We start from the raw sequence: 14,396 nt of genomic DNA on the forward strand, positions 1-14,396 counted from the left end.
TATATATATATATAAAAACTAATAATACTAATATCTGATTCTTTTTTAAATTAGTCCTTACAAGAATCAATGGGAAAGTGAAAAAATCAACTCGTCGGTGCTTTTTATTAAGGGAAAATATATAAGTTTCGCCTTAAACTTGTCCCAAAAATTTAGTTGCACACTTCGAACTGTACAGGCGTAGAGTATATCTGTAGGGAAATGACACCGGAAAATAAAAATAATAATACTGCAATAATATTATTTGTGAGCGGAAATACATAAATTGGCTTGAGTCGTGCTAGGCATTGTCCTAAGAAACTATTACAGCAATGAGAACTGTTTCCCCAGTATTAAACAAGCCCATCTCTATTTATTTAGACAATACAGAAATACAATGAAAAAAAAGACAGTGAATACAATGAAATACATGGAATACAACGAGATACATTGAATTACAATGGAAAAAAGACAATGAATACAACGAAATATATGAAAATACAGCGTGATACGTTGAAAATACATTGAAATACATTAACAGAAAATCAAGTTGCTTAGCCCCAAACTCCGCCGTCTTTGTTCAAGAACAAACCCTAATTTCCGGCGAATCCGCCGTCGAGCAAAAACCCTGAATCTCACTGTTCCCACGCATCCTGTACAGTAGCCGAGCAAAAATCATGGCAAGACGTAGCATATCGTTTTCGAGGATTCTTCTCTCTACCAGTAGACCATCAACAGTCAATTTCAAGAGTGATTTCACCGGAAGCCTTAAGAGTATTTCAGTAATGAGTTCTGGTGGCAGAATAAGGACTCTGTTAAAGCTTGAATCTTGTATTGAAGATGACGGAAGTTGAGAAAGGTAAGTGGGTTTGCTGTGTTGTGCGCGCCGATCGGATGCTTCATCTCCTTTGGATTCCATTTGGGTTGCACAAAATTGAGGGGAAAAGTTAGAGAAGTCTTCGTGGTATACTAGGCAAAATCACCGTTTGTAACTAATGGTAGGTGATGTGGGTGAAAGGAATTTTGAGATTGAGCATCGTGTTTTCAGGGAATGGGGGAAGAGAATGACATGTATCAAAGTAGAGAGAGAAAGAAAATAGTATAACTGAATAGCATATTTAGTGGCTTAGGGGTAGGAGGTAACCAAAATTAGATATTTTGCTATAAACATTAAAAGGTATCTATAAAATATAAATTTTTTAAATGGTATTTATTTAAAATAAATAAGGTGTTAACCTTTGTTATAGGAGGTAAAAATTCCAAATTAATATACCAGCAAGTTGTTAAAAGAAACAAACAAATTATCATAGAAAAAAGTGAAGACATAAAAAGAACATTGGAATGAAAGAAAGAGAGCATGTAGTATTATAAGCTCAATAATGGCAATTGCTTGAGACAAGTGTTATGTCTCCCCTGTCACTTGGTAATTGGCTATTACATTGAATACCGAAATGCCGGATAATTTTGTGTTTGGGCAAATGGGAAGAAATTAACTATGTGACCTGGAGAACTTCAAAAAGTAACTTTTTTTTTTTTAGATAGGTAACAAACTTCAAAGGGTAACTTTTATTGGAAAATGTGGGAGACTCAAACAACTGAAGTTCACCTTGAAACATGGTCTTGAAGTTCATCTCTGGGCATTTAGCAGCTGAAGAAAGCAAATAAACAAAAAATTTACTCTGCCTTTACATATTTACACCACCGTGGCTTGTTCTTCAGTGTTGTTCGTCTCTCCAAACTTGCCGAAGCAGCTGATATCTAACAATATTCCTGTCACCCTTTCCCTTGGAGACCAAGTTAAACTTTGCTAGATTAGGAGAACCCCGGAATCTATCAGCTACTATTGAAGTCAAAGGCGAATCCAATTCATCAAGCTCATCATCGCTGGTGTATGATTTCTTGAGTACTGACGAACCGCTTCGTTGTAAAGATTGGTTTCCTGTCTCTCCAAGAAAGGTTATAATGGACCTCACCGAAGGGGGTAAATATGATGTAGGAGACGCAGTGCATGGGACAGTCGAGACAGGCTCTTCAGGAGTATCTACTGCATCATCCTAGATTAAGAAATGAACATTCATGAGAAAACTGGAAGCTGGAAAAGTTTCAATCAAAAACATTAAATGAAATTGCAACGAGATAAGCAAAAACTCCAAAACTTAAAGCAAACACAACCTGAGAATCCAGTGCCCTGAGGACATCGGGGGGAACTGGGATCGGACAGAACTCATCTGGAACAAAACCATTGAGAACCCTCCTGATCAAAGTTGGACCAAGTATAGGACAAACCTTCAAACAGCACAGTAAGAACAAACTTAGAATGTAGCTTGAAACGCATCAAACAATGTTAATGCTGACGGACTCACCTCTTTTCTTGTTTGTGGATCAGCAAGCATTTCAAAGGGAAGCATCATGAGATCACTTAGAGCATTGAGGAGACGGAAAGGCTTGGCAGGACCTGGTGCCTTTTCATGAACAAGATCCTCGCCGTCACCTGAGAAATCATTGTCCTCAATTCCAAAGAGATTAGATAGCCATCTAGACCAATCCCCAATCTGCCAACAACAAGTAAAAAACCATGCTTATACACCATTCAAAAGCATTAGTGAGCATGAGCCAAGGGCTGATAATTGTTATGTGCCAGTTCTTATTAATAGTTCCGAAAAGGTGCCAAATCTCAAGCTTCCTTAACTATTTAATTTATTTATTTTTGATCAATTCCACAATTATTTAATTTATCACATGGAAAACGGCGACTAATCCTTATTTTAACCAGTTTTACATATGAAATTGATGCATATTTATGTTGCCTTACTGATTTGCTTTGCCGTCTCAGTGTAGGCAAGAAAATCTCTTAACATCTTTGGAGAACCTATTTGCCAGACTCTGTCAATAAGCATCTTGTTTTTAAAATATCTAGCTGAAGTATTGAGTCTGTTAGGTTTCAAAATTCCACTAATTCAAGTGAAGGGAAGATTTTCCCCCAACACTGAAGAACGCCTCTATTGGGTAAAGAAGAATAACATTGAGGATGATATCAGCAACGCAGATGGAATTACTCAATGAATGTTAACCCATCTTACATATGAAAGTGAGGCCCATTTATGTTGCCTTACTGAGGCTTGCATCTCTGTAAAAGCAGCCAATCCGTTAACATCTTTGGGAAAAACTATTTGCAAATCAATAAGATCTCTCTCAGTGAGCCTTTTGCTTAAGGCATCTATCACGAGTAAGAGTCTCTGATAGATTTCCACTACAGGTAGATTCTTTTTTTTGGGGCCAACTTTGAGGAGATCTCATATTGGGTAAGAAGAATGACATATCAGTAATGCACTACTGAATTAAGCTGAAAACCATTGAAGCTTGACAACTCACAGCATTTTTAAGTTGTGCACCGGACCCAAAGCTTGATTTCCCCGCAGGGACTGGGAGGACCTTAGAATCACAAATGGGATCTGACATTGGATCTGTTGGCATTTCTTCAGCTGATTCGCGAAGGATTGCATTGAACATGGCCACATCCAATCTACTCACCAACTGTTCCATTACCTATTACAACCCATAAAACAAAGAGCTCAACAGTAAGAGCTAAGCAGCAGAATTGAGAAAGCAGTTATGAAAAGCTTGTTCAATGTTGCACGCGTCCAAACAAAGTCGTCCTAGTAACAAAAGTATAGCTTCTCATTTAACCGCAAAAACAGAAATTCCCTATTAACAATAATAACACCAAAATGCACATGTTCATACACAGGAGAAATGCTATTTCCATTAGAGACGATGCAGTGGAATGTTAACTTAAGCCAGTTTCTAGTACATGTTCAAATAAGCCCTTCAAAGGAAATGCACAATTAACTCTGTCGAACGGGGTGGAGTGTGCAATCAACTTACCAATCTAGCCAGCAACGGCAAGCAGCCACACTCATGTCCTCCTGCCCTGACCGGGCAAAGCCTTTCACAGGCATCTTTGAAAGCCTTCTTCCAGAGCTCAATGGAGAAATTACCTTGCTCTTGATCTCCCAAACTACACCTACGCCCATAGGTTTTTTTAACACTTGTTGATCTTCCACCAGAGTTTGCAGCTGTGTTTTGCATATGCGGTGTCAAAGTCTGCAGGTCATAAAAACAAAATAAGTCACAGCAGCAATGTAGAAAAAGAAACATTATTCATTGGATCAAGAAACAGAAAGAGAGCAGCAGAAGCAAATTATAGGATCAACCTGCCACCACACAGACTCAACAATGCGAGAGAAAATCCAAGCTTCGACTTGTTCCAAAGCAAGCATAAATGTTTCGGTATCCTCCCAGTCACCAAGTTCATCTGTTAGACTATTGTTGAGATCTTTATTGGAAGAAAACTCATTCCTTTTTTTCAAGGATCTTCCGTTTAAACTAGATTTGCCCCTATTGCTCTCTGCATATGATCTATCACCTTCTTTTCTTCCTCCAGCAGCTTGGCTAACAATTGCTCTCAACATGACTGAATTTGACAACCAAAAAGTCAACCTGTAAATCAAGAAACAGATAGCTGACATTTCTTCTGTGGTACAGAAGGGCAAGCACTTTCATCCCTCTATGCCAATTGCAGATCATTAATGAAACTATCTTTATTCCATAGAAAAGCTAACTAATAACAGATAGTGCAGTAGGATGACGAGACACCTGAATTTTGACAATCATGATTTCTGGGGAGACCCACCCGTCATTATAGTTTCCATTTTTATCCCCGAGACAAAAGAAATTTAATATATGTGAGAATGCATGGGAGAAAAATCTATATTGATCAATTAATTATAATACAATGAGCCCTATTTATAACTATACGTAATACAGATCCTACTCCTATTCAATATGGGACTCGGACTAATTACATATTAACTATATAACTATCTAACACTCCCCCTCAAGCTGGTGCATACAAATCATATGTACCGAGCTTGTTACATATGTAACTAATATGAGGACCAGTGAGGGACTTGGTGAAAATGTCTGCAAGATGATCATTCGACTTCACAAACTTTGTAGCAATATCTCCTAAGAGTCTTTTTTCTGACAAAATGACAGTCAATCTCAATGTGTTTAGTTCTCTCATGGAACACCGGATTTGATGCAATATGAAGGGCAACTTGATTATCACACACAAGTTCCATCTTGCCGATCTCACTAAATTTCAACTCATTAAGCAAATGTTTGATCCAAACTAGCTCACATGTTGCCACAACCATTGCTCGATATTCTGCTTTTGCACTAGACCAAGCAACCATATTTTGTTTCTTTCTCTTCCAAGACACCAAATTACCTCCTACTAAAACACAATATCTAGACGTAGAACGTCCATCAGAAGGCGATCCTGCACAGTCAGCATCTGAGTACCCAACAATTTACTCATGGCCTCGATCTTCAAACAATAATCCTTTGCCTGAAACTGATTTTATATATCGAAGAATGAGGACAACTGTATCCCAATATCATAGGGAAAATCCAGGAACTGACTTACCACACTCACAGGAAAGGAAATGTCAGGTCTAGTCACTGTGAGGTAATTTAATTTTCCAACCAGCCACCTATATCTTGCAGGATCGCTAAGCGGCTCCCCCTGTCCTGGTAGAAGTTTAGAATTCGGATCCATAGGAGTGTCAACAGGTCTACAGCCTGTCATCCTGTCTCCTCAAGAATGTCTAAGGCATACTTCCGTTGTGAGATTACAATACCTAAGCTAGATTGAGCGACCTCAATACCTAGAAAATACTTTAATCTGCCCAGATCCTTAGTCTGAAAGCGCTGAAAGAGATGTTGCTTTAACATAGTAATACCATCTAGATCATTGCCAGTAATAACAATATCATCAACATAAACCACCAGATAAATACTGAGATTTGAAGTAGAAAGCCGATAAAACACAGAGTGATCAGCTTCACTACGAGTCATGCCAAACTCCTGAATAACTGTCCTAAACTTACCAAACCAGGCTCGAGGAGACTGCTTTAGACCATAGAGGGACCGGCGCAACCGACATACAAGGCCACTAGACTCCCCCTGAGCAACAAAGCTAGGTGGTTACTCCATATAAACTTCATCCTCAAGGTCACCGTGAAAAAAAGCATTCTTAATGTCCAATTGATAGAGAGGCCAATGGCGAACAACAGCCATGGATAGAAAAAGACGGATGCTATTTTAGCCATGAGAGAGAAAGTATCACTGTAATCGAGCCCAAATATCTGAATATACCCTTTTGCAACAAGACGAGCCTTAAGTCAGTCAACTTAGCCACCTGGACCAACTTTGACTGCATACACCCAATGACAACCAACAGTCAATTTACCCGAAGGAAGAGGAAAAAGCTCCCAAGTACCACTCGTATGTAAAGCAGACATCCCATCAATCATAGCATGCCACCACCCTGGATGAGACAATGCTTCACCTGTAGACTTAGGGATGGAAACAAAGGACAAAGATGATACAAATGCACAATGGGGTGATGACAGACGATGGTAACTTAAACCGACATATGGGGATTAGGATTAAGTGTGGACCGTATACCTTTCCGTAGTGTAATGTTGATTAAGAGGAGACAAGTCCACAGTATTAGCAGGGTCAGGTGCAGGACGTGAATCAGTTGGGCCTGATGTTAGGCGCGGACGACGACGATAAGTCAAGAATGGTGGAGCTGTAGAAGGTTGAACTGGACTAGGTGGTGGAACCGGAGCTATAAGTGGTGGAGCTGCAACTGGAGCTGTAGGTGGTGAAGCTGGAGTTATACAAGAAGATGAATGGAAGATAGTGACTGAATTTCCAAAAGATGGAACTGGTAGCACCTCAGAAATATCTAAGTGATTATCTGGACCTATGAAGTATGATTGGGTTTCAAAGAAGATAACATCAACAGACATAAGATACAGCTGGAGGTCAGGAGAATAGCATCGATATCCCTTTTGCGTTCTCGAGTAACCCAAAAAAACGCACTTAAGAGCACGGGGAGCTAACTTATCTTTTCCTGGAGTAAGGTTATGAACAAAACATGTGCTCCCAAAGACACGTGGTGGAAGAGAGAACAAAGGCAAGTGAGGAAACAAGACGGAGAATGGAATTTGATTCTGGATGGCTGAAGATGGCATACGATTAATAAGATAACAAGATGTAAGAACTGCATCCCCCCAAAAACACAACGGAACATGAGATTGTATGAGTAAGGTACGAGCAGTTTCAATAAGATGTCTATTCTTTGTTTCAGCTACTCCATTTTGTTGGGATGTGTGCGGACAAGATGTTTGATGAATAATCTCATGAGAGTTCATACACTGCTGAAATGAGGAAGACAAATACTCTAGGGCATTATCACTACGAAATGTGCGGATAGAAACCCCAAATTGATTTTGAATTTCAGCGTGGAAGGTCTGGAAAATAGAAAACAACTCAAATCGATTTTTCATCAAAAATATCCAAGTGCACCTGGAATAATCATCAATGAAACCGACAAAGTAGCGGAATCCCAAGGTAGAACTGACCGACTAGGACCCCAAATATCTGAATGGACTAAAGTAAAAGGTGACTCTGCTCGATTATCAAGACACCGAAGGAAACTGGAGCGGGTATGCTTATCGAGCTGACATGACTCACAGTCTAGAGTGGACAAAGTGAGATAGACCAGATACCATTTTCTGAAGTTTTAACAAACTGGATGTCCCAATCATTTATGTATTAAATCTGGTGAATCGGTAACAGGACAAGTTGTTGAAGGAAGACAAGATGTGAGTCCATGTGATTTTGCAAGGATAAGGTAATAAAGTCCATCTGATTCACGTCAGGTACCAATGATCTGCCCCATAATACGTTCCTGTATAAAAACAAGGTCATCAAGAAATAAAACAGAGCATTTAAGTGATTTGGCTAAGCGACTAACGGCTATGAGATTAAAAGGACTACCGGGAACATAAAGAACTGAATCTGAAGGTAAGGAAGGTAGTGGACTTGCTTAGCCTATTCTAGTTGCCACGATTTGAGACCCGTTGGCCATCGTGACGGTTGGAAGAGATTGAAAACATGAAATAGTAGTGAAAAGAGAGTTATTACCATAAATGTGATCAGATGCAACTGAATCAATGACCCAAGACTCGGAGGTTGAAGATTGGGAGACACAAGTCGTGCTACTACCTGTTTGAACATCGGAAGCTATCTCTGAAGATGTATGTTTACATAGCTTTGTACTAAAGGAACTCAATATAATCTGATAAAGAAACCATCTGGATTGGATTCAATGCATTGGATCCAACAGATTGTGAGTCCAAGGCTTCTGATACGAATGACATTATGATGCTCACGCCGGAAAAATCGGAAACCCTTCTGGAAATTACTATTCACGCCAGAAAAATCAGAAAAATTTCTGGAAATCACTATTCACGCCGGAGAAATATAAAAGTGGTCGGAATTTGGTTTAAATTGGATGGGTAGGCTCGGAATTGCAAGGCGATGACACTATCCAATAGAAACTTTTTCAAATTCTGTCCGGAACAGTCCTCACGCGCCGGCGTGTGGGACAGACGCGGTGGCGGCGGCAGATCTCCGACAGGCGCGTGGAGGTGCGCATGGACTTTTTCAGGAGAATCCTTTTGGGTTTTGGTCGCCTCTCTCTTGGGAACCTTGTGGTGGTGTTGGATTTCGCACAACACTGATAATTAGTGACTTTGACGCAAACAGTCACTTAGGTCACCGGAAAATTGCACGGTGACTGAGTTCTTTCTTCCCGGATGTCGCTGGAATGACGCACAACGATCTCTTCTCACCGATGCTCTAATACCATGTGAGAATGCACGGGAGAAAAATCTATATTGATCAATTAATTATAATATAATGAGCCCTATTTATTACTATACATAATACAGATTCAATATGGGACTCGGACTAATTACATATTAACTATATAACTATCTAACAATATCTTTGACTGATAATTGTATTAAGACACCTGAATTTTGATGTGAAGGCTTCTAGAGCTTTTACTTTTATTATTATTTCTTATAAAGTACGGAAAAGGTCCAAAAATATCCTTGAACTATTCGAAATAGCTCAAAAATATCCTCCGTTTGTTTTTGGTGCCAAAAATATCCCTGCCGTCTATGTTTTGGCCCAAAAATGTCCCTCAACCGTTAGTTTTGACATTAAAACTGACATGGCAGTCCAACTCGGTTAGAATTGCTTACATGGTCGTCCACCTAAGCAATCCATATGTGAAAATTATTTTTTCGAAATTTTTATTTTTCCAAAATTTTTTAATAAAATATAAAATCAACATTTATTCTGAAAAAAAGTAAAAAAAAAATCGAAAAAAATATTTATTTCGGAATTTTTTAATTAAAATACAAAATCAACACATATTCCGAAAAAAGTAAAAAATTTACGAGAAAATTATTCTTGATTGGGGTTTATGATTTGATTAAAAAACTCCATTGTTCTCTTTTATGAATTTCGGAGTTATGTCTTTGAATGCTTTTGAATCCAGTAATAGCATAGTTATGTCTTGGAACATTATCCCTGTATAATTTCAACCTCATTCTTTAGCTCCAAAAAAAAAAAATTAACACACAATGTTTACAAGAAAAAAAATTAAAACTATATTTGTACAACAACAAAGACGTCGGTTTCTTAATCCTAAACAAGTTGGGATCGGTTATATGAATTCTCGATATCTATAATCATAAATTCACAAAAGAGAACAATGGAGTTTTTTAATCAAATCATAAACCCCAATCAAGAATAATTTTTTCGTAAATTTTTTACTGTTTTTCGGAATAAGTGTTGATTTTGTATTTTAATTAAAAAATTCTGAAATAAATATTTTTTTTCGAAATTTTTTACTTTTTTCAGAATAAATGTTGATTTTGTATTTTATTAAAAATTTCTGGAAAAAAAAAATTCCGAAAAAATAATTTTCACATATGGATTGCTTAGGTGGACGACCATGTAAGCAATTCTAACCCAGTTGGACTGCCATGTCAGCTTCAATGGCAAAACTAATAGTTTAGGGACATTTTTAGGCCAAAACATAGACGGCAGGGATATTTTTGGCACAAAAAACAAACGGAGGATATTTTTGAGCTATTTCGAATAGTTTAAGGATATTTTTGGACCTTTTCCGTATAAAGTAAGATAATCAAGGCTTCTAGAATTATTCTTTCTTGAAAATATCTAGCACCCAACCCTCTCCCAAAAAAAAAAAAAAATCAGATAGTCGTCAGTCAGGTCCAGTGAGCAATTATGGTGATTAGACTCATCAAAAGCTTCTCATTTAAGAAAGAAAAACATATCAGCACCCTTATCCAAGATATTTATTCAGATATCAGAACAGTTTCTCCATGTCATTGACTTTTGTTACTGCCAGATTGTTTTAAGGCTTTACTTTGATGCTGAACTACTATTGGCGATAAAAAGTAGCGTTCAAGCCAATACAAAAGAATTAAGAATGCACTTCTCAAAGACAAAAAGGTGACTTGTACTAAGTTCTTTTACGTATTTGAAGATCACATACCTTGGAACATCATTTCCACAAGCTTTTGAAACCAAAACTAAACCTGAAACAGCAGCTCTTGCAGCACCTGCCTGTTTAGCTCGGGATTTTGCTGTACAAGCATGAGCATAAAATCGAGAAAGGCGCCGCGCTGGAGCATGGACCTTGTGTGCAGAACTGCCATGCTCAGCCACTACTGAATAAAGGCTAACCTCAACAGCTGCCGCTTCCCTTAATTCTTCCTCAAGTGTCTCAATTTTTACCTTCCATTCATTTCTCCGGTCAGGAGATCCACTCATTGGTTTGTTACCTTTACCATAAGAACGAGCATCTTCTGAAACATGCAGTTTTGTTGCCTTTTCTGGAATCTGGCTGCTACCAGGAAGCCCGCTTCTGTTAGGTAAGTCAGTCAACTGATGAGACTTCACATGCTTCGATTTACCATTGGTGATGCTAGATCCCTGCAATCCAAGCACTTTATTCGAATTAAGAGCATCACCCTTCAAAGTGCTGCGTTTCCTGCTGATTTCTGATTTGATTTCTGAAAAATGAGGAATCTCCTTCAAGATCTCATCCTCTTCAATCTCTAGATACTCCATTTCTTTCCCATTCACCACACCAACATGTAAATCTTTGAGTGCTTTACTTTCAGCATGGTCCTTCGGTTTATCTTGGAAGTCTTGACGACAACCAGAATTGGAACTGGCTGGCCTAGAGCTACCCTCAATAGATGCATCGAGATGGTCGATGGTGGATGGAAATCTATGGCCGCGAGCATTTTCTGCAGAGACTTTGACATCATCTTTAGGAAGGCCTTTCTTGTCAGCAATATCTTCCTGAACATCATGCATCAGAATTTGCTGCTCGAGGACTGTCTCAGAGCTACTTGCCTTCCCATTTTTACCTCCAAAATTATGGAATGAGGAAGAAGATCCTGTTAATTGAGAAGCAGGCTTCTTCTGTATTGACGTCATACTTCTTTCAGAAAATTTAGACAAAGAAGTGGCATTGTCCACCGAGTGCCCTCTGTTTAAAGATAAGCTGCCTGATAACTCTGGAGCTACATTACTAGCTGGTTTTCTAGAACTTCTTTTGGTAGAATCCATGAGCTTTGCTGCAGAGTCCAGTCCAAAAAGTAGATCAGGTTCTGGATCGTCCCTCAGCAAGTTTTCAATTATGGATTCATGTGCAATCTACAGGTAGTCATGGTATAACGTTACTAAACAAACTGCCCTGACATACAGACATATGTAGTAGAACAAACCATACAACCTACAATACATCAGATTGAAACATAGAACGCTTCTACAGGTTTTCCATATAGTCTATTATCAAAGGGGAGTAGACTAGTAGGCAAGCAACTGTCGTACCGACTTCTATGTATAGCAAAACACTTATTAGTCAATATCAGTCACGGGGCAGTCAAGGAAAAAGAAGAACAAGCTATTATCACCTAACATAAGTAAAGTAGAAACATGTTTCAAACTGAATTGCAAAGAATATTTTAACTCCGTGGATATAGCCAAAATTCAAGAACTGACAATTTACAGTGTTATCTCTAGAGGCAGTACGCCAAAAAGGATGAGTCTAACGGCCTGTTAGGCTTGGATTATGAGAACTGTTCCTGAAGTAGGCATAATTATTGATTGTCATTTTTAATGACTGAATGAAACTGAGTAAATGAAACAAACCAATTAAGTTAGACGACATATTTTTTCTTTATAAGGAATTAGAAGACATAATCCAAACCAAAATGGCTAAATGGCCCTTTTTAGTTTCTTGATGATGAAGTAATCATAAAAGCTTTGCAGAGGATCAGGAATGACAAAGAGAATATAAGTATTACAACTACCTTCCCTTGTTGAGATGGTGAAGCCTCAGAAACATTTTGTGATGAATGTGGTGACTCATCATCAGTAAAAGATGCAATCTCACTCTCATCATCATTTTTCTCATTCACTGAATCTGCAACAGATCCTTGCCCATCCTGTTCTATGGATAGACGTTGCTTCCCTATGCTAACATTAGGGGATGAATTTGAGCTACTCCTGTTATCAGCAGGATGTATGTTAACAAACAGAGCTGGTTGCTCAGAGTTCTTAGAACTCTTCTTGCAGTTGAGTGGAGTGTAAATGGATACAATCTCCTCGAGCAGTCCAAAATCCGCAAGATTTATTACAGATGTCCCCAAAAGTTGGCCTTTGGCCGTCTTATCCTTACGAAGCTCATACAGATGAAAGTCCAAGAAATTCTTCTGGAATTTGTCACTGGCCTTCTTTTCTCGACATAAAGTTAATGGAAGTGTGAAAGACTCCTTGAATTCAATGTTGGTATCCCCGACACTAGACACGATAGACCCAGAGTTCTGACCATCGTTTTCCCATTGAAGTAACACAGACTGAACAGACTTCAGGGACTGTGATGGAGGCCAAGGCTTAATCTCGTCTACCTGAATAACGTACTCAACTTGCACAGAAGCACCCTTTTTGTGCCTTGACCTCAGCCCAAGAACCATTGCTTCAATCTCAATTAAAATACAAGGCTGTTTGGTAGACAATGTTGAATTAGCTAGAATCAATTCAAAGGCAAGTAAAACCAAAACTTACTTTAAAGTCAAGAAATATACCACAATCCATGTAACAAAATAACAACCTTGTACAATGTAAATGGACTTAAAGGTACTATAAGACAGGGAACAAAAAGAGTGCAACCATGTAAGTAATAAAACACATACTCTCAAATCAACAGCTTACCTAAAATCCATATATTAGAAAATGGCAGCCAAAATTGATAACCTAATAAAAAAAAAATACAATTTCACCATAAAAGGAATAAAAAAGGGAGGGTTTTTCACAGAGCAAAACCAAACATATTAAAATGCAGTTTGGGTATTTCCTAATCACCCATTCAAAAAGCCAAAAAGAAAGAGACCCTTTTGATATCTTATAATCAAAAGCACAAACTCAACAATGGAACTAACAAGAGAGTAAGAATTTGATTAAAAACATCTAAAGAAGCACAATTGCATGATCCAAGATTGGATAGTTCTTTTCCAACTATAGAAGTAAACAGCAACAATTCTGGTATTTTTACCTGCACCGATTTGAGGACAATAAACTACACAACTCAAATGTACTAAAAAAACTTGATTTTTTTGCTCTTTAGATCTTCTTTAGTCACTTTTTGCTTGTGGGTATGTTTGTAGAGAAAGTAAAGGTGAAAACTTTAATGGGAAAAGGAGAAAGATCTCTAATAGGATAGGAGTAATAATATTATTGAAGAAGATGCTAAGCGTGTATATATTATTATTATTATTATTTAGATGTTTACATGTCTACTTCACTCACTTTCAATCAAGCCACACAGAGAGTTTTTTATATTCTTCTCACATGCACTTTTATATTTATTTTTTTCTTTTAAAAAGATTCCTTAAATTATTTAGCTCTCTGGATTTATTTCAGGTTACAGAGTAATCTGCTTCTTTTTGTTTTCTTTTTTCTTTTGTTTTCTTTTTAAATAATACATTGGTCCATAAAATGGATACAGACAAACCAGATTTTATTTTTTCTTTTGGGTTATGAATTTGAGGTTTAAATTTAGTGTTGTCTTCTAGTATAGTCTCTCAGATCTACAATAAGTGATTAATTTGCCTTTTTATTTTGGTCCAAAACAAGTGTCTATTTATATAATCAAGAAAAAATTTAATTTGTTTTTTCAAAATTATCCTTATGTATGTATCCCTACAAAGTCTTTTACTCCTCACATTAAATTATGTTGCAACATTTAATTAAGGATAGTTTAATCACACTAACTATTTTTGTCTAAAATTTAGTATTTCCTTAATGAGTGTGCCCAAAGCAAATTGGTCACTTATTATGGACCGGATGAAGTAAAATACAATAGTTCTTACTTTAGAGTTAAA

At 37.7% G+C, this 14,396-nt stretch overlaps 1 protein-coding gene across 2 annotated transcripts; it reads right to left on the reverse strand.

Annotated features, from left to right (window-relative positions):
• Positions 1 to 1,321: 1,321 nt before the first annotated feature.
• Positions 1,322 to 13,756, reverse strand: LOC109241020. 2 transcript variants are annotated; one of them, XM_019407728.1, is made up of 10 exons: positions 13,568 to 13,756; positions 13,228 to 13,269; positions 12,327 to 13,016; positions 10,496 to 11,667; positions 4,194 to 4,479; positions 3,865 to 4,083; positions 3,352 to 3,525; positions 2,343 to 2,531; positions 2,152 to 2,265; positions 1,322 to 2,033 (listed from the first exon to the last, which is right to left on the reverse strand). In XM_019407728.1, exons 3-10 carry the CDS (start codon positions 12,987 to 12,989, stop codon positions 1,695 to 1,697), a joined length of 3,156 nt encoding a protein of 1,051 aa, XP_019263273.1. In that variant the 5' UTR covers positions 12,990 to 13,016; positions 13,228 to 13,269; positions 13,568 to 13,756; the 3' UTR covers positions 1,322 to 1,694. The 2 variants fall into 2 exon arrangements, with proteins under 2 accessions (XP_019263273.1, XP_019263272.1); XM_019407727.1 differs by lacking the exon at positions 13,228 to 13,269.
• Between the last annotated feature and the right edge of the window lie 640 nt (positions 13,757 to 14,396).

The sequence above is a fragment of the Nicotiana attenuata genome, unplaced genomic scaffold, assembly GCF_001879085.1.
Source record: "Nicotiana attenuata strain UT unplaced genomic scaffold, NIATTr2, whole genome shotgun sequence".
In the NCBI taxonomy this organism is placed as follows: domain Eukaryota; kingdom Viridiplantae; phylum Streptophyta; class Magnoliopsida; order Solanales; family Solanaceae; genus Nicotiana; species Nicotiana attenuata.

Coding starts and splice junctions, on each gene's coding strand:
- LOC109241020 (XM_019407727.1), bottom strand. CDS start 12,989: ATGGTTCTTGGGCTGAGGTCAAGGCACAAAAAGGGTGCTTCTGTGCAA. Junction 11,668..12,326: donor CACCATCTCAACAAGGGAAG/GTAGTTGTAATA, acceptor GACTACCTGTAG/ATTGCACATGAATCCATAAT. Junction 2,034..2,151: donor TCAGGGCACTGGATTCTCAG/GTTGTGTTTGCT, acceptor TTCTTAATCTAG/GATGATGCAGTAGATACTCC.